Here is a 26,147-nt window from a genome sequence, read left to right as displayed (position 1 = left end):
ACATTTGTAGCCTAGGGTGTGACACATTATTAAAGTACTTACTACATGAAAAGTAGGTTCGTCCAGTTGTCTTTTCTCTCTTCTTGATTGAGACGTGACCATCATGCTGAAATTCTGAACAAGATTGAATCCTATTCCAGAAATGGTGATGTTTCTTCCTCCACTAAAACAATTCAAAGGGTGCATTAATATTCTAGCCTGAAATCATAAATACACCGAGCCTCTGAATAAGATAACATTGTAAATGTGCCCAATTGAAATGGTCACTGCGCTTTCAGACAACTCATTTCATTTGACAGAGATGATGTGCTAAATAGGCAAGTTGCATTAAAATGATGTTGTCTTGTCCCGGAAAATTCACTCCAAAGTGCTGGCCACTGTGTCTTCCTTCTGACTACCTTATTGTCCACTGCCTATTATCAGGTGTAATCCATCTGTAGCAGCTGAGACAAATTACAGAAAGTGGCACAGGTATTGGTCTTTTGATCTTGTTCTCCTGTGTCAGACTGCATACGGGCATGATGGAGAGGTTTAGGAGCTTTTTTTGACAATAGTAAAAGCAATGCATGCTGAGAAATGAAGGAAAGGACCTTTCTGTGGAGGCAGTGCTGGCAGAATATTGATAATGAGGAGCCGCGCATACTCAAACGCAATAGATGACCAATTACAGAGCATGAAAATTAAGACAATTCTTGAGCTTATTAGAGCTGTTATGTGCATCAAAAGGAGGTTTAACCAGTTGTTTGTGATGGAGGCAGTAAGACCATGCTTTTACTCCAGTTTTGCATGAAAAGACAGTTACATGGTAAACAGCTCAATATCAAAGCTTCTCGATTATCCAACTGCACATTGCTGGTGGGCATCTATAGAGTGACTGCGGATCTCGGCATTCCAGAGACCCTGGGTGGACATTGTAGCACTAAAGGTACCTTCACACTGAACAACTTTCCAACGAGAACGACAGAGATCCGTGACGTTGCAGCGTCCTGGATAGCGATCTCGTTGTGTTTGACATGCAGCAGCGATCAGGATCCTGCTGTGTCATCGCTGGTCGTCGCTGAAAGCCCGGAACTTTATTTGGTCGTCAGGTCGGCCTGATTCGTCATGTTTGACAGCAAAAGCAACGATGCCTGCAATGGTTTTCAATGGAGCGAACAACCAGCGAGAACGATAAGTACGTCACTGGATCGCTCCTGCATCGCTCAGCTGTTGCCGGTGTGTGACGTCTCCTAGCGACCTAAACAGCGACGCTGCAGCGATCAGCTCGTTTTCTATAAATGTGACGGTACCTTTAGGAGGATCTTTTGCCTTAGGAAGAGAGAGATGGCTTATGATCATGACTCCATAATGCCACTAAGAGGGTATCTTCAGGTTCTGCCTTTTTACATTGTTCTTTAGGACAGGAAACAATCAGTTTCTTATAGTTATTTTGAACAAAGTTTTCAGCAAACAAGGGCAGAATGCTACCACAACATAACACAAACATGACATTTCTTCTAGTGTAGAACAAACTGGAAGCTGCAATAATGCGTCTCTTGTAGGTAAACTTATTAGCTGGTTTTACAACTCCTTCAGCAAAATTCATCTTCACTGGACATCTCCACCTATCTATGCTTATTACTTACAGTATTTTATTCTCTAAATGTAATGCTATGGGAAAACAAAACAATACTTCAGTTGTGACTTAATGATACACCTTTGATCTCCTGGTCTAACCTGCATGATTAGAAAGTGCTGGGAAATTAGAATACATATAAAAAGTGCTTTTCAGATAAAGTCCCCCTGGGTGAAAAGCAGCACAGCTGAGTTTAGCTGTGCCACATTACAAACCCTTCTATCAACTTTCCTCCTGTCATAGCACTGCCTTTTACACCTTACACTGACTGTCTGGAGACGAGTCACACTTATTTCTGTTGTACCAAGATCAAGTTGTAATTGTTCGTGAGAGCACATCAAACCACTTCTGTGTGAGATGCAATGACACCCTGCTCTGCTCTCATTGCAGAGAGACTACAAATTCCTATGAGCACAAAAGACATAAGTGTGACTCATCTCTAGATTGGTCCTGTGGGAGAGGGGCAGTACAGCAGAGCTGAACATGCTATGAGAGGAAAGCTGAAATGTGACACAGCTAAATTCAGCTGCACTTTCTAATCATGCAGGTGGTCAGACTAGGTGATCAACCTAAGCTAGAGGGGAAGTATGTTCTTCTTTACTTTGCGTGTTATTGTCTGCATATGTTTGGGCAACTCATACAGGGAGAAGTACGCGCCCCTAGTGAAAACTATCTAATTTTTTTAAATTTTTTAACTCATTAGGTGCCACATACTTTGATAATATTTGTACAATGAAGAAGTGAAGTAAAGAAACCCCAAAGCAATTATTTCTCTCTATGGGGCACTACTATATAATGTCTCCAGTTCAATATGAAAAATGCGGTTAAAGGTCCTCTCTAATATTGCCTTTATTTCTATATGTTCATATCCCCCCCCCCAGGGAACGGTGCTTGCGCCCTTTCCTTTCACTCTGTATACTTCAGACTTTCAGTATAAATCTGAACTTTGCCACCTTCAAAAATTTTCGGATGACTCGGTGGTTGTGGGATGCATTAGGGGAGATCAGGGGGATGAGGAATACAGAAGGGTGGTGTCGAATTTCGTGGATTGGTGCAATGGTAACTATCTACAACTAAATGTTAAGAAAACTAAGGAGCTGGTGGCCAACTATAGCAGGATAAAGATGGAATGCTTACCGATCACTATTGCTGGTCAGGAGGTAGAGCAGGTGGAGAGTTACAAATATTTGGGGGTCCATTTGGATAGCAAACTGGACTGGAGATGCCACTCAGAGTTTGTCTACAAGAAGGGGATGAGCAGATTGTATTTCCTAAGGAAACTGAGGTCTTTTAATGTGTGCAGCAAAATGTTAGAAATGTTCTACCAGTCTGTGGTGGCAAGTGCCATCTTTTTTGCAATCACATGTTGGGGTAGTAGTGTGCGGGCCTCTGATGCTAATAAGCTGAATAAGATTATTAAGAAGGCAAGCTCTGCTGTGGGCTGCAATCTGAACTCTTTTGGGGAGGTAGTGGAGAAAAGAACTCTGAAAAACTGTATGGCAATTATGAACAATAATGCACATCCATTATATGAGCTATTCATGAGACAGAAGAGCACCTTCAGTAACCGGCTAATACTTCTGAGGTGTAAGAAGGAAAAATATAGGAAATCGTTTGTGCCAACTGCCATGGCAATGTACAACAATAACATTAGGGTTAAACCACCAAGGTGAATGTCTACTTATTTCTCTACATTTCAGTTCACTTGTTGTGTATGTCCTATTCTAATGTATAATGTGTAATGTTCTTCTGTCAACTCAACTGTCATGTCAATTATGTAATTCTTTTATGAGTTTTATGATTTAAGTTGTGCTGCTGTGATACTATAATTTCCCACGGGATCAATAAAGTGTATCGTATCGTATCCATATTTGAATTCATATCCAAAACTATTTTTATTTATTTTTGCAAGAGAAGTGGCAGACATTGTTAAGCAAACAATAATATTAAATACCTGGCAAAACTTCGATCAGGGATAAACTGGGAAATGGTGGGATTACTTCGATATGTAAACTTTCCAGCTTCTTTTAAGGTGTGGGTACCATAGAACAATTTCACCCTGACATCTCCTCCTTTCTTTGCTTGACTTGTAATGCAGACAATGTTTTCATCAAATGAAACACTAAAAAAGCAAAAATAAAAAAATCAGGAACTTGATGCTAAGAAGGTAAGGCTTTTACAATAAAATGACTTGTGAATAAGCACAAGGCAATAAATATGTACATCATTCTCGCTTCATTTCTTGCACAGGATAAACAAACCATATGGCAGCTAATATGTCCTCAAGGTTAACAGGGATAATTACTAGCAAAATCTAAAAAAAACAGGAATAATCTTTCACAAATTGACGAATTTTAAAGCCTCTCAAGTCTTAATTTCAGAAGTGTCATTTGGGAACAAATGGAATGGTTTGTAATGGAGAGTATTATCTACATAGATAGTGCAATAGCTAACAAATTTGGCAGTTTATAAATAGGAGTCATGCTAAACATTTACAATAAGCAATCGGGATTAAAACCATCAGGATATCAAAGAAGACATACTATAATTGTCGTCTTAGACTCTTGAAGCCAAAAGAACGGGTGTTCCTAACACTTAGCAGAAGGCTTAGGCAAGAGATGCAGCAAAAACTTCTTAACTAAAAGAAACTCGGAAGTAATTTCCGATCCTTCAGAATTCTATTCTTTAATGGACAGATAAGCAGATGAGTGGCATAATCTAGTATTTTATTCGTATTTGTGGGTACCGATTCACACCATGGGGTCCCATTGAACACAACAGTAATCAGTAGCCGTAGGATGGGAGCCAGAGAACTGCATCTTATATGACAGCATCCACTGCTCTTTTGATTAGCCGGCCTGCAAAATGTCAAGTGCGTCAGGCTGCAACGATGACGTTGTGTCAGGCCGTCTAATCGAAAAAAATCGTTGTGGATATTGGGAGGTAGGAGCTGGTTCTCACAGCTCCTGTCCAGCAGCCAGAGGTTACGGTGGTGGCCAATGGACCAGGTTGTGCAAGTCAATTCGCCCCAACTCTATACATGATTCATCAATATTAAGTTTCTCAAAATCTGCTGCGGTTTTCAATAGACCTTACTTATGAGGTCTATTAGATGTAATGCTGGTTATAGATCAAAACTATGGTCTGCCACTTCGCTTATGTCATCCGCTTTAGGCATATGCGCCTTCTGTTTTACCTCCATAATGAGTCCTATTGAGGAGTTCTTTGTACAAATCCTAAATATTTCTGGCCCCGTCTTAGTCTGTGTGGAAGAATTCTCGCATAGAAGCACTGATTTATGTCCAAAAGTACAAATTCTGATGGAAGCAGTATGGCAGCACATGGAGTATATATGGTTTCATACATACTCCAAGCGCTGCCGCCCAGGGTTGGAGAACAGGGCTCTGGTTATACATGGATAGAGACTAGAATACTTAGAATACACAATAAGGATGTCCAGAATACACCTTTATACATACACTAGCCGAATTGCTTTTTGTATCAGTTGAATTTCTAGGTCATACATGCTCAGCATTGTGATCACACATTATATTGCAGTTCTGTGTCAGGACACAGAATTGGATGACGAGGCCTTCTGGATTAAGGAAAGTCATTGTATTAAACTATAGTCTTCACATTCAATTTGAAAAAGGGTATTTTTGTTTTAGACAAATGTAATGACTCACTGTGTGCTCGTGTAGAGCATGGATCAGAACTTGGAAAATACCTTGTTTGATGTGCAGACGTGAATATTAGCTGGGGACGGAATGGCTGAAGTTACTTAGAATTTAAAAGGGAATTGAAAATCATGGAGCATTTGTTACTAATCACTGTATCTCTCTGCAGCCAAATTGGCAAATCTCTAAGCAAAGCTTCGCAATACAACAGGGACAGCTGGAACAATTTGGCAAGTTCTCCAGCACAGCTTGAAGTCAAAGGTTCTGGTGAGCCGCACAGTAACCCCTTCATTCACACGGCATTGGAATTAGCTATTGACCCTCTCAGAATTAACTAAATCATACATCTACTTCACTCTAAAAAATGCAACCACTGCCATGTTGCTAACAGAAGCCACTTAATTGTCATTATAACCAACTTCCTTGTTTAAGCCAAAATGAATTGGTTGCCTTTCAAGATACTTATGTAGTTTCTGTAGACAAACAGTATTAAACACATCATTTGCTGCCATCTAGGGAAGACGGAGTTAAAATAGCTCTAGGGAGGCAACCACTAAAGCAGGGCTAAACAGTAGCGAAAGTCTGCAGAATAGTTAAATGTGTGTGCTCATCATTTTCTGCACTGATTAGTGGAACCTTTCAAATAGAATTTGGCAGGCTTCTGGTGAGGAGCCAGTCCCTTTTGTAAACTACCTATTGGGCTCTAACCAATTCCTCGCCTCTGCTTATCCAGGCAGTCAGTGCATTCCCTTCTCTCCTAATTAATTCTCATGTCCTATTCAAGATTCTGCACCTCTTTGCAAGACTATGACCCATATATTCAGGGCTCTTTGTACGCATGCCTCTGCCTGCTTGCGGTGGTAACCTTCACGTTTCACGCCTGCTTTACACTCCGCAGAATAAGCTACGAATGGCAGGATTACAAAAAACCTGCTAAACCGTTAAAACAATGTCAAATATTTTCGTTTTAAACACTACATACACTGTACAAGGGAAACTATCAAGAGACACGCGGACGTCATGCTTTGATCCAGTTTCTAGATTATTTCCGAATATTGTAATGTACGTTCCCCCAGCAAGCACACCTTCCACCGGGCTCACTGATGTTGGTTCCGGTTCCTGGGGGTAGAAAAAAGTTCTTTAGCCACAGTACATAGTCAATTACTTCACTTTATAAACTGGAGGATTACAACAATCCTTCATTTTTCTTTCCATTTTCAGATTATACAGTCATTTTACCTTTATATTTCAGAGTGAAATATTTGCTATTTATATGCTACAATGAAGCCCCCCCATGAAGCTTTTTCTTCATTACATGTGTGCATGTAATGTAGTGTGTGTGTACGGATATACTCGCCTACAGCCACTTTCTCGATTGTCCAGCATTCTTCTGGTCCTCTTCTCAGTAACATCACCGCTCTGCAGACTCTCCGGGTCACACTGAGCTCTGCGTAACCCAGAAGTGACTTTTACAATGTAAGTCTATGGTGCATTAGAACAAGACTCCATAGGCTTTCACTGAAAAATAAACTTCATCTGGACAGTCTGATGTACGGTGACGTCACTGAGAAGAGGAGCAGAACAGAGCTGGGTCATGCAGAAAGTTTAGTGAGAATATTAATAAACTCACACTACACCATGCACACACACACACATTTAATGAAAAAAAACCCTCATGGGAATGTGTCTTTAAAAGAAAATCTATCACAAGGTTTTTTGCTACCCTATCTGAAAGGAGCTCTGTATAAGGGCGAGGACCCTAATTTCATGGATGTGTCAGTTAATGCTGTACTTTCAATAAAGTAATTGTTTTATCTGCAGCAGATCTACCAGTTCTATGAATGTTGAGCTTTGTATATCCTCGGCCACACCACTTATTAGCAGCCTCGTGTGTAGACTGTGCATAGGCAGAAAGCTGTCAATCAGTGTTGAGGGCAGGGTTATAGAGAGATCATGAATATGAAGGACTACCTGGCAGCAGATGTACTAGTCCTCAAATGATAATCTCCTCATAAATAAATTACTTTCTTAAACTGTAGCAAGTAACCAAGTAAGTGACACATTGCTGGAATCAAGGTCTCTGTCTCTACATTATGCTGTTCTGAGATTTAGTGGCAAAAACCTGGTGAAAAGTTGCCTTTAATTCTGCTGACAATCATTCAGATAACCACCATATATTCTGACTTTCCCATACACAGCAACGCTCGGCTTGGCAGAGTGCGACTTTGTTCTGTATGAGAAAACTACTGTCAGACTAAGGCTATGTTCACAAGTCCAGTAGTCAGTGATGAGTGAACACGCTCAGGTAAGGTGTTATCCAAGCATGCTAGGGTGCTAACCAAGTGATTTTGGTGTGCTCAAAAAATATGTTTTGAGTCTATAGACTATTCCTGCATGTGTTGCGGCTGTTGAACAGCTGCAAGACATACAGGCGCGGAGACTCAAAACATATTTTTCGAGCATGCCACAGTCACGCGGTTAGCACCCTAGCATGCTTGGATAACACCTTATTCAAGCACTTTCGCTCATCACTAGTTAGGACAGTGACCCGTTGGCAAAAAAGATGTGCAGACAAACTTTTTAGTTAGTTTATAAATAACTGATCCCTGCTGGATGCGTTTTTTTTTTTAACATTGAAATCTATGGAAAATGGATCTGTTAATCAAGTCTTACGTTTTTCTTTAATTTGCAATGGATCTGTTTTTTACTTGCTGGATTCAGAAACGGATCCGTTTTTGCTTAATGTCTCTTGAAACAAAATGTTACAAAAACGGATGGCTAATTAACGGATCTGTTTTCCATGGAATTAAATGTTAAAAAAACAAATCCAGCAGTTATTTAAAAAACGGACTAAAAGTGGTTTCAGCACTATTTTGCTAACAGATTACTGCAGGATCTGTTCTAACTGATGACTACTGGACATGGCCATGTGAACATAGCCTCAGTTGGCAGCGGCTTATCTCCACACCAAACAAAGGGATCAGGAGTTGAAATTAAATCCCCCCCCCCACTGCGATCCTTATTTTTTCCGACATAAGCACATCATCATTTGGGGGAAGACTGAGTTAAACATTAAATGGATGGCCAATGCCATTGAAAATGGTGGGTTTGGATGAATTTTCTAATATCTAATGGGTACTGTATTGTAGTGTTCGTACTTTTATGCTATTAGAGCACATCATAAGGTCACTGAGCTGAGAGTTACAATATGTATGCTAATTAACTGAGGATCTGATCTGTAAAAGGAGTTGTCCACTACTGGACCTCTTCTTAATGGCCTTCAGGTTCTAAATAAATATAAATGTCTGTGCTTCCCTCCTGGATCAGAGATACTCTTACCACTTTCAGTCCTTTGTCGACCTCTTAAAGCATGTCATGTGAAGGCTGAAGCCTTCTAACGTTGGTCTTCTGCTCCAATGGAATTATGGACACAAGACAAAGAAAAGAGGGACCGCACCTTTCCAGGAGGTCAAGTGTAGGTTTTTATTTATCTAGTGCCCTGAAACCATGAATAAAAGGATGTACTGTAGTGGACAACCTGTTAGGGGTATGTTTCCATGCTCAGGTTTTTGATGTAACTTCTGAAGGGAAAGCCAAGAATGGATTATAAATGGAAGCAACCTTTTCTTTTATGTCTCCATTGTTTAAGCCTCTCTGGCTTGAAATAACAGCATAAAAAATTAACTGAACATGGAAACGTGCCTGTAGATGTGATGTAATTAGTCTGTTTGGGGGGTTAATTATGGCAAGCAGGACTCTTAGGAATTTACCCGACTTCCAGGGAAGAGTGAACTTTCTCCTCTCTGGTTTGGCAAATAATAGTTCGATATTTCCAGAAAAAGTGTTATTGTTCTGCACATTAAAGTCTCCAATTTCCCCTATCACATCTATACTTGTTTAGAATAAACGGTTCATTCTGCGAAGAACTTTTAGAAAAAGTTACCAAACAGCAGCATTACCATATCCTATAAATGAAAGAGGATGCACACTGAAGCTTTGAGCAATCCCAAAAGGGCAGATGTCAGCTTTGATGTGAAGCTACCGTGCCAGAGAGCATCAGAAATGCCACACTTCCTGTACGCACTAGGAAGGGAGCCAAGAGAAGTAGACAGCTTGTTGGTACCCTCATCTGAAGCTGACACAAAGGGGGCACACAGCTCAGATCGGAAGCAGCCACTGCAGGGGGGTCGCCATCAGAGTGCATCTCACATATTCATTTACATTGCCTACAGTTATGAGAGGGATTTGGGAAGCGTTACCGCTGCTGAATCTTGATCATCACCAGAACACATCATGGGGCATAATGTCACTTTCCTCAGCAATGGAGAAGATATTATACAGTCAGCTACCAAAAAAAAAACATGACTTTCATCTGTCCAAGTTTTATGTTCCTTGCTGGAACCGAGATAAAGCATTATAGCGATTGTCTTATTTAAAAAAACAAAACATATACACGAAAATATAGCACATGTGGACATACAATTAGCACTGGCATTACCCAACATATTTCACCATGGTTGTGTCTCTTACATCTTGATTACACCAACCAAAGAAATAAATAAAATCAATTACTGTCAAAGATATACAGGTAGGTAATAAGGAGGAAACTGAAGGGAAAACATCAAAATAGAAAGAAAAACACAAGTACCAGCAACCTACATATAACCAGTCCATATGAGAAATGTTTCAGATAAGACACTTCCCTTTGAGAAAACATCACGCATCTGGGTAGCATGGTGGGCTCATCACATCTTCCCTTATCATGGGTAAGCATTACACACGTACTAATTAGCATATGTTACTTGAGGTCACAGTCACTTTAATCTTATAAATCTGAAACATTTCTCATACGGACGGGTTATATGTTGCTTGCTGGTACTTATGTATTTGGATTTTAAATGTTTCCTACCATTTAATCCTTATAAGACCTACCTGTACATTGCTGACAGGGCATGCGCCCCCTGAGGAAGGTACATTTACCGAAACGCGCGTCGGGGTGTCCCGTGTCCCCTGCATTGGCCCGGATCCTCTCCAGCAGGTATTATGCACAATTAATTTGGCGTCTACACTTCTTCTACCCCACTTATGTGTACGATCTGGGTACCATGGAGTCTCATATCTTAGCACTGCTGATACTGTTCTGACACTGTGTGGTTGATTTGTGGAGTGATATGTGCTCTGTTACACCATCTGGTTGGTTCCGGAGCCCTGCCGGGGTCACTACTCCTTGGGCGACTGCCTATTTTATGTTGCCTGCGGCATTTGCCTTGTCATCTGCTGGCCCCATTCGCACTATATGTTTGGCCTTTTTGTATGACTTTTTAGTGTTGTGTAATAAAGATACTTTTATTGGATTCAGTGACTGCAATTTTCTTTGAGTTTTCTATATGTTTTCGGCAGTTATCCATTTAGTCCATGCTTGGTAGGTGTATGTTCATTTTCTTATTATATCTATATTGTATTACGCCTCTACACCACCAATGTTGCTAGTTAGAATACTATTGTACAGGAATTTTTTATGTATAGTTAATAAATGGTGATTTTATTTACTTTGCTCACTTCATTCTGGTCCTGTCTTATTGAGTTATGGTATTACACCGTTTACTGAATATGATTAAGTGGTGGTGGTGGTGGCTATGCACATTTTCTTCCCAACCTGGATTTATTATGTGTGTCTTATGAACATTTTTGGACCAATAACCATAATGAATGCATACATATTTTGGTAAACTTTTTAAAAGGATTTTCAGATTGATCCATTTTGGGCCTTTAGGACAGAGCATTTTTTTGTTATTTCCAATGTCACATTCCAGGTGTCATAATACTTTTATATATTCATTGATGGAGCTGTTTGAGAGCTTTTTTTAAAATTTGCAACAGTTGTATTTGCTAATGCGACCATTCTAAGGTGTTGCCTAACTTTTATAACTTTGTGACGTCTTAATTTTTTGTGATAAGATGTGGCTTTCAGTGGTACAAATAACCTTTTTTTATCACTTTCAATCTCATTTTTTGGAGGTGGAATACACGGTAATTCTGGATTTTTTTTACTCAAAGAATAGCTATAATAATGACAATACTTCATTCACAAAGGTTTTCTTTTTACTGCTTTTACACACACACAAAAAAAAATAAATCAGCAAATGAAGGCAGCACTCCAAGTCCTCATGAAGGTAAAAATGTGTCTTTTATTGAACCCACAGAGATGTGGGTTCAATAAAAGACACATTTTTACCTTCATGAGGACTTGGAGTGCTGCCTTCATTTGCTGATTTTTGTATTTATGTGGGCAGATGAGTGGACCATTCTGCCCGGGAGGCCAGGCACCCACCGGTGAGCATTGTGCTGTTCCAATTCTTTATGGTATATATATATATATATATATATATATATATATATATATATATATATATATATATACACACAGACACACACACACCTCTCTAACTATATGTACACCATACCTATATGTATATTAGGATTTTGTTTTGGATTGAGTAGTGGTTACCATATTCCAAAGCCTATAACCTTTATTACATTTCCGTAGCCCGGTAAGAAGTCTTATTTTTTGCGGGATAAGCTACTGTCACTGGCTCTATTTTTGGGTGAAGGAAAACTTTTGTTCACTCATTTCATTTTTTATGAAACTGAATGAGCAAACACCAGCAATTCTGGAATTTTTTTTCCATATATTTATCTTAAAGGTGTTCACGGTGCGGGATTAATAATCATGTAGCTTTATAGTATAGGTCTATACTACTGTCTCCTTCCCCATAATCCTGTAGAATGTAAGCCTGCAAGGGCAGGGTCCTCTTCCCTCTGTACCAGTCTGTCATTGTTACTTTTGTTTACTGTAAGTGATATTTGTATTTTGATGTAACCCCTTCTCATGTACAGCACCATGGAATTAATGGTGCTGTATAAATAAATAATAATAATAATAATATAGGTCGATATAATTAGAGTTGTAATTAATTGATGTCTTTTTTTACATTTGCTATTTTTGCACATGAAAATTACTTTTTAAACCAAAAAAAGTTGATATTTTGTATCAAGTTCTGAGAGCCATAACTTTTTCATATTTTGTATACAGAGCTGGATGAGAGCTTGTTTTTAAATGTAACAAACCGTAGCTTTTAATGGTACTATTTTTGGATACAAACAACTTTTTGTTTTTCCTAAATTTCAGTGTTGCGATTCCAAGTGTGTCGGTTTTAAAAGGATATTTTTTTTCCAAATTAAATCATTTTTTTTTTCATTGGGAAAACAGGGATTTTGGGGAGTGTGAAATTACTTTTTTTTTTATAAGCTCTCAAATCATTTTTTTTTTTTTACAATATTTATTAGTCTTTTAAGAGGACATGAACAATACACAGGTAATACACTACACCACTAGTAGTAGGGCAGTGCTTTTACCTAGCACGTCAGTGTTTCAGTGATAGGCGGTAGCCTATGGCCATAGCAACCCATCAGCACCATGTGATAGCACTGTGGGGGGGCGCTGATGAGCTGACAGAGGAAGCGGTCTCTCCTGTCAAACTTTTTCTGTGCTGCTGTAATTGTTGACAGAGGCAAATGAGGGGTTAATCTGCTAGGATCAGTAAGAACTTTGATCCTAGAAGTTGCAGGAAATCAGTCACACTCTTGCAGCTGATCACACCAGCACAGAAGCTTCATCCTGCAATTGACGTATATATCCAGCATGGAGCACCTATATTTACCTGATATGTAAAATTAAGATCGTTGGGGGAAACTCCTTCCTTTTGTTTCACCATTATTTTAATGTCTCCAGACTGAGCGTAAGGTGCTGGTCCAACTTCGCATACAACCCTTCAGAAGTAAACAGAAAATCATGTAAGCCCGCTAATCACAAATGTCATACGGTCACCATGCTATACGACATCCCCATATACAATGTAGTTTTAGAATATCCAGCAGTTCAAGAGTATCTGTGACTCTAGAATTAGCTGTTCTTTGTGCATTTTTAGTCATAATAATACTATTATACTTTACTATCAACAATTTTATACCTTTGCAAGCTCTATTTTAATTGTGGGATTTTCCTTAGTTCAGTATAGATTAAGGACTCATACAGTCTACTACATCTTGCCGCAAACAAGGCTGAATATGTCGTCTGACAAAGTACAATGTGCATCATTATAGTTAATAGCCCCATCAGTGTATAAAAATCCTATCTTGGGGGGGGGGGGTCAGCGGTAAGCCATGATGGAGGCACTGAACGTGGGGGCAAATGTGATGTGAACCCTAGAATCAGTGTCCTCCTTTTCTTTGTCGCGGAACCAGTTCTCTTAATGAGCTGATGTAATTTGTCGTCAACTTTTGCTCACTAAGGCCTCTTTCACACATCTGTCGTTTGGCCAACGTCGCAATGCGTCGTTTTGGAGAAAAAACGCTTCCTGCAAAGTTGCCCGCAGGATGCATTTTTTCTCCATAGACTTGCATTAGCGACGCATGGCCACACGTCGCATCCGTCGTGCAACGGATGCGTCGTGATTTTGCGTCCCGTCGTGACGAAAAAACGTTCAATGTAACGTTTTTTCGTCCATCGGAACCGTCATTTCCGACCGCGCATGCGCGGCCGGAACTCCGCCTCCTCCTCCACGGAACTCATAATGGGCAGCGGATGTGTCTGAAAACTGCATCCACTGCCCATGTTGTGCACTATTTGCACAACGTCCGTCGGGCCGATGGTTTGCGACGGCCCCATACCGACGGAAATGTGAAAGAAGCCTAAAAGGGCTCATTCACATGAGTCCTAGCTAGTCAGTATTTTCAGTCCGAGCGCTATCTGTGATAAAAACAGACAGCACTCTGATATGAGGCAGTGCAGATGAAGGTTTTTTTTTTATACTGACCGAATCTGTGAGTGGAAAAAAAAAATCAAAAAAAAAAAAATCGCAGCATGAACTAGTTTCTTGCGTAAATCGGATAAGACTCACCCACTCATGTCTATGGGGTACATAAAAAAAATGGATGCCACCTGGAGCCTCAGATTTTTATGGATGCATTACAGTTCTTTAACTTTAGAAACTTTAAATAGTATTAAATGAATAATAGCTGCTGCAAAGAAAAAAACAGATGTCATTCGTGGCAGTTCCCATACAAAGTGAAAAAAAAATCATCCACTTTATTGTATGAAATATTGATCGATTTTTTATATGCTCGTGTGACTCTACCCAAAATGGGATAGAGGCGGGTACACGGCTCAGTGGAAAAAGGTAGGTTACTGTGGAAGGTGGTGTTGGAAAAATGAAACAGACTTTAATCTTTAGTAACCTAAATTACAAAATTTCTTCTCTTCAAAAAGGGAATCTGTTAGTAGGATCAAATCTCCTAAGTCGTCTATATGGACAAGCAAGTCTTAGAAAGTTTAATAAAATGATACCTTGATATCTGCCACCTCATGTCTTGTTCCAGAGAAATCTACATTTTTCACTACAGCAGAAGTGAAGTTTGTCTAGTTACAAAAACATTTGCAGGTTCCCTCCCATAATGCTTCTGCTTCCATATCAAAGGCAACCAGTGTGGGGGAAGGGCAGAAAAGCAGCGCTGGCAGCACTGTGAGAAGAACAACTGCACCTGTGCGGCAGCACTGTGAGAAGAACAACTGCACCTGTGCTTGTTGTGTTTGTAGTAAGACAAGGTTCAACTCTGCTGTACTAGTTATAATCAGGCACAGCTCTGCAGAAGGTTTTTTTTTCAATATGTATATATAATATTCATTATGTAAACTGGGGGGCAGGTCAGTGAGGGATCAGTGATCTGTCAGCAGTCTGTATTATGAATATGTAATCAGAGCACTACATGAAGACCCCCTCCCCAGGGCACGAGCATATCATTAACTCAAAACTGAAAATAAATATTAAACAACCACCACAAGACAGATTTCATCAACCAAGCTTGTCTGTAGGTTACTGAGCACAATTCTGCTGACCGGTTCCCTTTAATGAGAACCTGTCATCAGGTCAGAAGTAGCCACTGGTTGCCCTTATTTTCTTCAAGCTGCTCCCCGGAGTATTAAATTCCATTTTTTTTTCTTAAATCCGCCATATGGTTCCAGAAATATGGACCATTATATTTACTAATTTCTGTGGTCTTTACCACAGGATTTCCTGGGAGCCTGTATTTAGGCTCCTCTGCAAAATTACCCTGTGGCAACACCACCGCATTAAAGTCAATAGAAATGAGCGCTAAATAAATAGGACCATATCTCTGGGATCATATAGCAAATATAAAACAAAATAATGGAATACTCAAGGGAGCAGCTGGAAACAAATAAGAGCAAACACTGGCTACTGTTGACCCTGTTGACAGGTCCTCTTTAACCAATGGTGACCTTAGACCAAATGGTAGCTGTTCCAGTTACCTACATTTATTCTACAGAACTTTGAGACAAATGCAGTACTTTCTGCATTTTCCCCAATGACTTTCCTCCACTGAATTTCTAAGTGTTACAATAGTATCTCATAAACCAGAAACAAATATATCCGCGACAGACAGCGATTCCGGGGGTGCAAGTTTCCTGATCAGACCACCGTCTCTCACTTTGAAATGCTGTAAAGTTATTCCCAACAGAAATGACACAATTAGCGAGATAGCTGAAAATCCTTTTCCTGAAAACGACCAAACTATTCGGCCCCTTCATTGACACCTTTGATATCCTGTAATTCACTGCTACAGAGGAAAAGCCCACAATATACTATCTTGTTTTGTATCTTTTTTTAGCTCAAAATAGTATCTTCTACACATTAGATCTAACAAAAAGTAAACCAATTAGCAAACATGGCTCTTCTCAGAATATGCACATTCATTTCCGTATGTGCATCATGTAGCAACAACCATCCTAAAGAACATTAAACCTCCTGCCCTGCCGTCCATACACCAAGGCTAACAGGACTCCAGGGGCTGACTGTCCAACATAGCCACTAATAAAATAAGGCGTTAAATACACCCAGAGACAGGTTTAATCAATGAAAACTGCTCCATTGCCACATCTTGTACTGCAGACGTGTAGGGATCAGCCCTTCTGATAGCTCTGTGCAAAGTACAATGTCAGGGGATGGCTACATAATAGGGTAGGTCCACCAAAAGAGCCTTGTCCACACATTGCACGTCCATGGACCTCCCCCGATATGTACAGGGGGACAAAAGCCAGGAATTAGGGGAGAATGAACATTACTGGATGTTGATCTACTATATTAACCTTTAGTCAGAAATTCTTTGTTAAGAAGGTTCTAAAAGGCCACTTGTACACAAGTATAATATGGGGGCATTTTTGCACCCTCATTACGGTGCCCAATTCTAGCCCAAACATGGGTCTGACCCTGAATTGAAGCTTTATAGTTCCCTATAAAGCTGTAACTTAAGTCATTAGAACTGAAAGGACTTGCGACATAACACGAGCACGAAACTGCATCTGTTTTAATGCTAACTTTTGTGTGTACAAAATGTGTCTCCAAAAACTGTGATCCTAATGCCGAAGTGGAAGTGTGCGGCTATTTCTCGACTGAAGGCATGGGCTCATTCTCAGGATCTTAGCGGTTCAGCTAGTACGCTATATGATATGTCTGACATTTTATAATGATATTTGAGAACGGTAATTCATTATACACATTTTTTCAGATCGCATTTATAATGACAGTGTTAAAGGAATATATCAGTGGATCTATGTACTGCATATGGCCATGCTGAGCCTGCATTACCCGCCATCACGGAGCCATGGCTAGGGGATAACTTAGTATCTAGGGACGAACCCTTTTAGTGCTTGTTCAGGCGGTTGCTTGGTTTTGGTATGCAGTCACTTTCTAGAATTCCTGCACTCCACCCCACAATGACAGCGCACACAATTAGGCGGCACATTCTTCACATTTTCTACTTTAGTGACCATCACAAAATCATTGCCAGACAAGTCGGTATGAAACTATTTCTCTGTTGGCTGATGGACTTGATCAATAATGTGCAGGGCCAGCTCTAGTTTCACAGCTGTCTGGATGCAATCGGATACTGTTCTGTAGACTTTTAGACAAGGCCTGGTGCGGTCATGTATTGAATTCTCAGAGATATTTATTCAACATGAGCTACTTCGGCTCCTTTCTGAGAAAGAATTAGGCATCTTGCTGAATCCCCATAATGTGTTAGTGAAGGCTACTAGTAACCTCTCCCCAGCTAAATATATTCCTACCTTCCAACCAACTTCTCAGGATTGTCATGGAACACAAATCGAGAAGGAGTAGGGTTTGTACACATGTTCCCCCAGAAAGCAGGTCTAGGAGGTTTTGGTGGACGTTGCCGAAATGAGAAATCAAATATTGGGAGGAATGCACAATTTTAATTTCTTTTCATAGAACATAAGATTGGCGATGGAGCGGCTAAACTCACCTTGTAGAAACTGAATAGCCCTCTGGTTTGAACACACACTCCACACCTGCAACTTTTATTTCTTTGATATCTTCAGACGTAATCCCCAAGTTGGATCCCATGATAGTGAGCAATATTCCTCCATTCAGGGGTGCAGCTTTAGGTGTAAACTAAAGGCAAACAATTTATATTATAATACACCAACTGTGAAAGGTACTAATCTAGACAAAAATCCACAAGGATCAACCTGAACCAACCCATGGTAAATGTATCAGCTTAATAGCCAAACTGACTTATGGGCACTTTCTGTAAAGACATGTAGAAAAATGTTCACACCTATTTTATTGGGTCTGAGACTGGATATATTAAAGGCCCAATCCACATTTAACTAGGCCAAATCTCACATTCATGGTCCATCAGGAGCGGTAGCTGTCAGCCAAAAACCCCGGCACCTTAGGAGGGTGACGAGAACATACCGACGTAAGCTAAAACTACTAACTTTGTATTTGTCTCATTTAAGAAATAGGCGAAAATGTAACAAAGGCGTAACAATGCCGTATACTTCAGAGTAAGATTATTTATCCATTTTTGTTCAGCTTTAACAATCTATGGTAACGGAGGGACAAAGTTAATAAAATATCCATGGCTACAAGATTTACGCTTCAGAAATGTCATCATGGAGAACTGAAAACATAATAAGCCATCCTCTAATGACTGTGCTGATGAGCCTCAAATAGGATCTACTTACCATACTCTCTATATAGCGCTTCACAGAATGTAAAAATACCGCAAACACTTAATGAGCGGAGCATAGCGCAGCTACCCACAAAGGGGAAAAGAAAAGTGAAAGCACTACAAAAAGGAAAGGCTTTAAGTCTGAGATCGGGTGCGCAGGGGCGCTGTGAAATGGATGATGTGCAGCGATTCCTCAGGTCTGTTCCTTTACAAATCAGCAGGAAACTATATTGATTGGCTTTCATTTAAACAAAATTCAGCATCTTTGCCTGTGGAAGTCCCACAGCAGGGCAAAAGGGGAGAACAAAACTGAAAAATGTATCTTTGCATGTATTATTTACAATGCAAATCATTTCCGAAAACAAAATGAGCAAGAATTTAGAAACAGTGAAAACACTTACGCCATTCAAAGTCTACAAAAACCGAACAAATCAAATATAAAGGTGGTATAATAATACAATATTGCACACAGTAATAACTAGATTTATTGATATCAGATATTGTAGGTATTTACTTTCAAGGATGGAAAAAGACATTTGAAGGAAATTTGCCAGATTTTTGCTATCCCATCTGAGAGCAGCATGATCTAGGGCTGTGATCCTATTTCCAGTGATGTATCACCTACTGGGCTGCTTGCTGTCATTTTGATAAAATCACTGGTTTTATCTGCTGCAGGTCTCCCATTTCTGTGAATGGGGAGCTCAGTATAACTCTGCCCACACCACTGATTGGCAGCTTTCGGGGGTTCTGAGGCAGAAAGCTGCCAATCCTATGCAGAGCTCAGTAATATGCAGGACAGCATGGCAGCAGGTTTAATAGTCCTCTAGTGATAATCTCATGCTGCTAAAAACTGTGATTTTATCAGAACTAGAACAAGTAGTAAGTGACACATTGCTGGAATCTGGATCTACGTGTCTCTACATTAGACTCCTTTTAGATTTGGTGGCTAAAACTTGGCGACAGATTCACATTAAAAATAACAAGAATTATAGCTTACATCGGTGATGACAGGATCAGGGCACTCCATTTTAGCAGATCCGTTACACATTTCCTTGTAGACACATTTGTTGCTACACCAGACACACTTGTACTTTGGATCGGCAGCCAGGCACAAACTACAATCACTTCTTCCGAAAAAGCAGCTGTATAGGCTTACTAGAGAGAAAAACATACCACAACAGAATTGCATCATTCCATTAATCCACATAACTGGTTTCCTAATGGTTTGTCTCCAACTTTAATTGGATTTTTATACTAAATATTTATAGGCTGCATTTAAAAAATACATCACATTACAGGAATCCCCATCCCTTTTTTATTTGGTTAATTCAGCCTACAGGGTCATAACTCATTGCTTATTTAGACGTGCCAATAATTGTACAGATTTGATTGATTAAAAAAATCATACAGAAAAATATGTATATACAAGAAATGGCTTAAAGGGTTTGTCTCATTCTCAGGCGGTTAAAATTGCAGTGTTTGTAATATCAAGCAACCTTGCCACCTAGGTACAGATTTTAAAACAAAGCTTGCCCTCATTACCTAGGTTACCGGCCACCCTCAGATTAGTTGGTTACCTACAGTTGTGCCCAAAAGTATTGACACCCCTGCAATTCTGTCAGATAACACTCAGTTTCTTCCTGAAAATGATTGCAAACACAATTTTTTTGTTATTATTATCTTCATTTAATTTGTCTTAAATAAAAAAAAAAAACAAAAAGAATTGTCCTAAAGCCAAATTGGATAGAATTCCATACCAAACATAAAAAGGGGGTGGACAAAAGTATTGGCACTGTTCGAAAAATCATGTGATGCTTCCCTAATTTGTGTAATTAACAGCACCTGTAACTTACCTGTGGCACCTAACAGGTGTTGGCAATAACTAAATCGCACTTGCAGCCAGTTGACATGGATTAAAGTTGACTCAACCTCTGTCCTGTGTCCTTGTGTGTACCACATTGAGCATGGAGAAAAGAAAGAAGACCAAAGAACTGTCTGAGGACTTGAGAAACCAAATTGTGAGGGAGCATGAGCAATCTCAAGGCTATAAGTCCATCTCCAAAGACCTGAATGTTCCTGTGTCTACCGTGCGCAGTGTCATCAAGAAGTTTAAAGCCCATGGCACTGTGGCTAACCTCCCTAGATGTGGACAGAAAAGAAAAATTGACAAGAGATTTCAACGCAAGATTGGGCGGATGTTGGATAAAGAACCTCGATTAACATCCAAACAAGTTCAAGCTGCCCTGCAGTCCGAGGGTACAACAGTGTCAACCCGTACTATCCGTCGGCATCTGAATGAAAAGGGACTGTATGGTAGGAGACCCAGAAAGACCCCACTTCTTACCCCGAGACATAAAAAAGCCAGGCTGGAGTTTGCCAAAACTCACCTGAAAAAGCCTAAAACGTTTTGGAAGAATGTTCTCTGGTCAGATGAGACAAAAGTAGAGCTTTTTGGGCAAAGGCATCAACAGAGTTTACAAGAGAAAAAAAGAGGCATTCAAAGAAAAGAACACGGTCCCTACAGTCAAACATGGCGGAGGTTCCCAGATGTTTTGGGGTTGCTTTGCTGCCTCTGACACTGGACTGCTTGACCTTGTGCATGGCATTATGAAGTCTGAAGGCTACCAACAAATTTTGCAGTATAATGTAGGGGCCAGTGTGAGAAAGCTGGGTCTCCTTCAGAGGTCATGGGTCTTCCAGCAGGACAATGACCCAAAACACACTTCAAAAAGCACTAGAAAATGGTTTGAGAGAAAGCACTGGAGACTTCTAAGGTGGCCAGCAATGAGTCCAGACCTGAATCCCATAGAACACCTGTGGAGAGATCTAAAAATGGCACTTTGGAGAAGGCACCCTTCAAATATCAGGGACCTGGAGCAGTTTGCCAAAGAAGAATGGTCTCAAATTCCAGCAGAGCATTGTAAGAAACTCATTAATGGTTACCGGAAGCGGTTGGTCGCAGTTATTTTGGCTAAAGGTTGTGCAACCAAGTATTAGGCTGAGGGTGCCAATACGTTTGTTTGGCCCATTTTTGGAGGTTTGTGTGAAATGATCAATGTTTTGCTTCATTCTCTTTTGTGTTTTTTCATTTAAGACAAATTAAATGAAGATAATAATACCAAAGAATTTGTGTTTGCAATCATTTTCAGGAAGAAACGGAGTATTATCTGACAGAATTGCAGGGGTGTCAATACTTTTGGCCACAACTGTAGGTAATGAGGGCAAGCTTTGTTTTAAAATCTGTTCAGATCGCTGGATCCAGCCAGTGTCCTTATCTCTGAGCTCCTTTAAAGCACCCTGGGAGAGTGCACAGTTGGGAACAGCAGCGCTATCATGCCGCTGGTCCGAACTGTCAATTTTTAGGAGTGCACCACCCCCTGCAAAACAGAAAACTGAGGTCAGTGCACTCCTGAAGAAGGAAGTTAAAACAAACTCTCTCACACCTTAGCTGTTTATAGTTTAAAATTATATACCATATTTTTGGACCATAAGACGCACCTTTTTCCCTTTTTTTGTGAGGAAAATGTGTGTGTGTGTGTGTGTGTGTGTGTGTGTGTGTGTGTGTGTGTGTGTGTGTGTGTGTGTGGGGGGGGGGGGGGGGGTGCACACTTGTCAGGGTGCATATATTTGACTGACAAGATAGACATACCATTCAGTTTACTGTCAATCTTTCGATCATCCACTTTAATGTAAATATCAAGGGTAGCAGATTCTTCATTTTGAGCAGATAACTAAATAGAAATAAAGATAGGTTATGTATTGTCATACCAAAGCTGTAATTAAAAGAAAACCTTTAACAATCTTGTAGATTAGACAGAAGAGGGCCCCTGTCCAAGAACAATATATGGGTCATTTGCAGCCCAATAGCTCATCACAATGCACAATTCCATCTACTTTGGAAATGGGCGCTATTACCTCTTGGGCCCTGTGAGCGGGTTGCACCAATGGCATGCCTGCACCTGCTCTTGTAGCAATACGTACACATGCTCATATGCATAGAATACTCTACAACTCTTACTGTATGCATAGCACACAATCATGTACAAAAACACACATTACTTCATGAAAATGCAGAAAACTATATTTGTGAAATACCTGATCACAAGGACGGACTGTAGAACATGAATGTTTTTTAATGTACGAAAACAATAAGGACACTTGTAAATAATCGACTTAAGGCAAGTAAGAATTTAAAGGGGAATCTGTCAACAGGAGGCGGCAGTGCTAGGTGGGGAATAGAGCTGGAGTGACAGAGGCTTCAGATCTACATTAGCCATTTGTGTATCAAGTCAAACGCTGATTACTCAGTAACGGAGGAACCAACTTGCCATGTAAAGGCACTGCTGGACTTGTCTTTTAAAGTCACAAATAGTTTGGGGTGTGAAATCCTGCTAACAGATTCCTTTTAAAATGGTATTCCAGTCATGCTCAGCCATTTCCATAAAGTGTCATGAAGAAAGTGCACATTGGCCCCCAGTTTAAGGTAACATGCAACAAATCTGTAAAAGCGGAATTTGTAGAACAGCCATTTAGCAGTGCTCAAAGATCGTATATCATTAAACCTAAAACAACACAGCAGGAGACATGCCTGGATTTCCCAATACCTCCTGGCTGGAAGAATGAAGGCAGGGTGTTTATGGGTTTAGGGAACTAGTACTTTATCATACTAAACAAATAAGCTATAGGCATAAAAATCTAAAACACATCCTTATCAAACAGCACGGGCTCAATAATTGCAAATTCCACATTCTTGGGTAGAGTTCTATTAGCATACAAGAAGAAAGACAACCATTACTAGTTATTTAGGTAAAACAGAGACCTCCTAAACCCAGAGAATCAGGCAACGTAAAGGTAAATACCTCTGGAACCGAGAGTGAGAACGTGTCCGCATTCGTTACTACAGGAACATCGAACTTCAGTCTATCATTGCCCGCATCATTTCCAGCCCTAAAACGTTTTTCCTGCAGTTTTGAAGGAAAAGGAATGGTTAGGTTAGAACTAGATTGCGACTTTTCCCATGACCGCCAGTTCTCAACTAAAGTTCACTCAATACCGCTGTTACATCGCGGCTCTATACAAGTGAATGGCATTAGAATGCGACACACTGCCGCGGCAAACAAGTCACAAAATATCACACTCACTTTTTTGAGATTTTATTGATGGGGTTGTGTAGGTGTTGAAATGTGAACACATTCACTTCTATAGCGCCACAATGTAGCAGCAGCAGCAGCACTGAGCCAACGTCAATTCACACGACATGTGTTGTGGCCAATGTTGCCTGGTAGCCCAAGCCTTAAACATGCAAAATAAAAGTACCAGAAATGTAAGGCAATAAGATTCCTGACCCTTATACAAGACGTTTAAGGTAAGGCCACTAGGATAATACCCCAAAGGCTTCCTTCTAGGTTTTACTTTTTTTTTTACTGATTTGTAAAAAAAACAAAAAAAACCCCATAAAACATTCATAACTTTCATGCGTGTTTTGTGTTTTATTCCTAGTCCTAAAAAAACAGCCTCTTTGAAAAAAACCCACCACAATTACAGAATGCTGCATGCTGAAGAAAACATGGAATGGACCCCAAAAATACACAACGTTAAGAAAAGCAATGAAGAAAAATACAGCAGAAGTGTACACCGCTTGAAGTGATGTGTTCTATATTTCTCTATTAACTCACAGCCAAAACCTGAACCATTACGTAAGGGAAACCCCACAAATCCGTATTTCAGATTGTGACGCACAAACAGGCAGTGTCTACTATTCTGACAGTCTCAGGCATATACGAGATGATGGAGTTAGGGTCAGGAGAGCTTCGGCTTGTTTGTGCACGGAGGTCCATACCCAGACCACAAAACATGGATGTGTGAACATCGCCTTGTATTATAAGTACGGTCAGAGAAATTTCAGCACCAAAATCTGCGACCCTGCAGGGTTTATGCAGCGCATTGCCTCCACCCGACCTGATATGGATGTGTCCTGCTAACTAAAATAAGCCACGTACACCACACCTGCTAGGCTATGGTTAACCCCTTCCCGACCTGTGACACAGCGTATGCGTCATGAAAGTCGGTGCCAATCCGACCTGTGACGCATATGCTGTGTCACAGAAAGATCGCGTCCCTGCAGATCAGGTGAAAGGGTTAACTCCCATTTCACCCGATCTGCAGGGACAGGGGGAGTGGTAGTTTAGCCCAGGGGGGGTGGCTTCACCCCCCCGTGGCTACGATCGCTCTGATTGGCTGTTGAAAGTGAAACTGCCAATCAGAGCCATTTCTATGGCTGGAAATACTAATGTGCACCCACCCCAGCCCCCCGATCTGTGCAGCGCTCCCCTCCGTCCAGTGCTCCGCTCCCCCGTCCTCCTGTCCGCTCCTCCCGTGCTCCAATCACACCCCCCGTGCTCCAATGAAAACCCCCCGTGCTCCGATCCCCCCCCCGTGCTCCGATCCACCCCCCTGCACAGCGATCCCCCACCCCGTGCTCCAATCCACCCGCACGCACACCGATCCTCATCCATGCTCCGACGCCCCCCCCCCCCCCGTGCTCCGACGCCTCCCCCCCGTGCCCTGATCTCCCCCCTTATACTTACCGAGCCTGCCGGTGTCCGTCTTCTTTCCCGGGCGCCGCCATCTTCCAAAATGGCGGGCGCATGTGCAGTGCGCCCGCCGAATCTGCCGGCCGGCAGATTCGTTCCAGAGTGAATTTTGATCACTGAGATTGATCACTGAGATATAATCTATCTCAGTGATCAAAATAAAAAAAATAGTAAATGACCCCCCCCCCCCCCTTTGTCACCCCCATAGGTAGGGACAATAAAAAAAAAAAAAAAATTTTTTTTTTTCCACTAAGGTTGGGGTAAGAACTAGGGTTAGGGTTAGGGGTAGGGTTAGGGGTAGGGTTAGGGGTAGGGTTAGGGTTCGGGATGTGCACACGTATTCTGGTCCTCTGCGGATTTTTCCGCAGAGGATTTGATAAATACGCAGTGCTAAACCGCTGCGAATTTACCGCGTTTTTTTCTGCGCATTTCACTGCAGTTTTACAATTGCGATTTTCTATTGGAGCAGTTGTAAAACCACTGCGGAATCCGCAGAAAGAAGCGACATGCTGCGGAATGTAAACCCCTGCGTTTCCGTGCAGTTTTTCCGCAGCATGTGTACAGCGATTTTTGTTTCCCATAGGTTTACATTGAACTGTAAACTCATGGGAAACTGCTGCGGATCCACAGCGTGTGCACATACCTTTAGAATTAGGCTATGTGCACACGGTGCGGATTTGGCTGCGGATCAGCAGCAGTGTTCCATCAGGTTTACAGTACCATGTAAACATATGGAAAACCTAATCCGCTGTGCCCATGGTGCGGAAAATACCGCGCGGAAACGCTGTGTTGTATTTTCCGCAGCATGTCAGTTCTTTGTGCGGATTCCGCAGCGTTTTACACTTGTTCCTCAATAGGAATCCACAGGTGAAATCCGCACAAAAAACACTGGAAATCCGCGGAAAATCCGCAGGTAAAACGCAGTGCCGTTTACCCGCGGATTTTTCAAAAATGGTGCTGAAAAATCTCATACGAATCCGCAACGTTGGCACATAGCCTTAGGGTTAGGGTTGGGTTGGAATTAGGGTTGTGGTTAGGGGTGTGTTGGGGTTAGGGTTGTGGTTAGGGGTGTGTTGGGGTTAGGGTTGTGGTTAGGGGTGTGTTGGGGTTATGGTTGTGATTAGGGTTATGGCTACAGTTGGGATTAGG

The 26,147-nt window shown here is 41.0% G+C and overlaps 1 protein-coding gene across 5 annotated transcripts in view; it reads right to left on the bottom strand.

Moving 5' to 3' along the window:
- Positions 1 to 26,147, bottom strand: part of PLXNB2 (plexin B2) — a 304,814-nt gene that overhangs the window by 34,490 nt on the left and 244,177 nt on the right. For all 5 annotated transcript variants that reach the window (XM_069764921.1, XM_069764920.1, XM_069764922.1 and 2 more), the window contains 8 exons: positions 23,265 to 23,366; positions 22,055 to 22,136; positions 19,403 to 19,560; positions 17,692 to 17,840; positions 13,014 to 13,122; positions 6,275 to 6,411; positions 3,570 to 3,737; positions 43 to 163 (listed from right to left, as the gene is read on the bottom strand). In XM_069764921.1, coding sequence (XP_069621022.1) covers positions 43 to 163; positions 3,570 to 3,737; positions 6,275 to 6,411; positions 13,014 to 13,122; positions 17,692 to 17,840; positions 19,403 to 19,560; positions 22,055 to 22,136; positions 23,265 to 23,366 — 1,026 coding nt within the window. The remainder of the gene's footprint in view (positions 1 to 42; positions 164 to 3,569; positions 3,738 to 6,274; positions 6,412 to 13,013; positions 13,123 to 17,691; positions 17,841 to 19,402; positions 19,561 to 22,054; positions 22,137 to 23,264; positions 23,367 to 26,147) is intronic.

The sequence above is a fragment of the Ranitomeya imitator genome, chromosome 4 (assembly GCF_032444005.1).
Source record: "Ranitomeya imitator isolate aRanImi1 chromosome 4, aRanImi1.pri, whole genome shotgun sequence".
Classification (NCBI taxonomy): domain Eukaryota; kingdom Metazoa; phylum Chordata; class Amphibia; order Anura; family Dendrobatidae; genus Ranitomeya; species Ranitomeya imitator.
The sequence above is the reverse complement of the archived record's forward strand: the minus strand, read 5'-3'. Positions and strand labels throughout refer to the sequence as shown.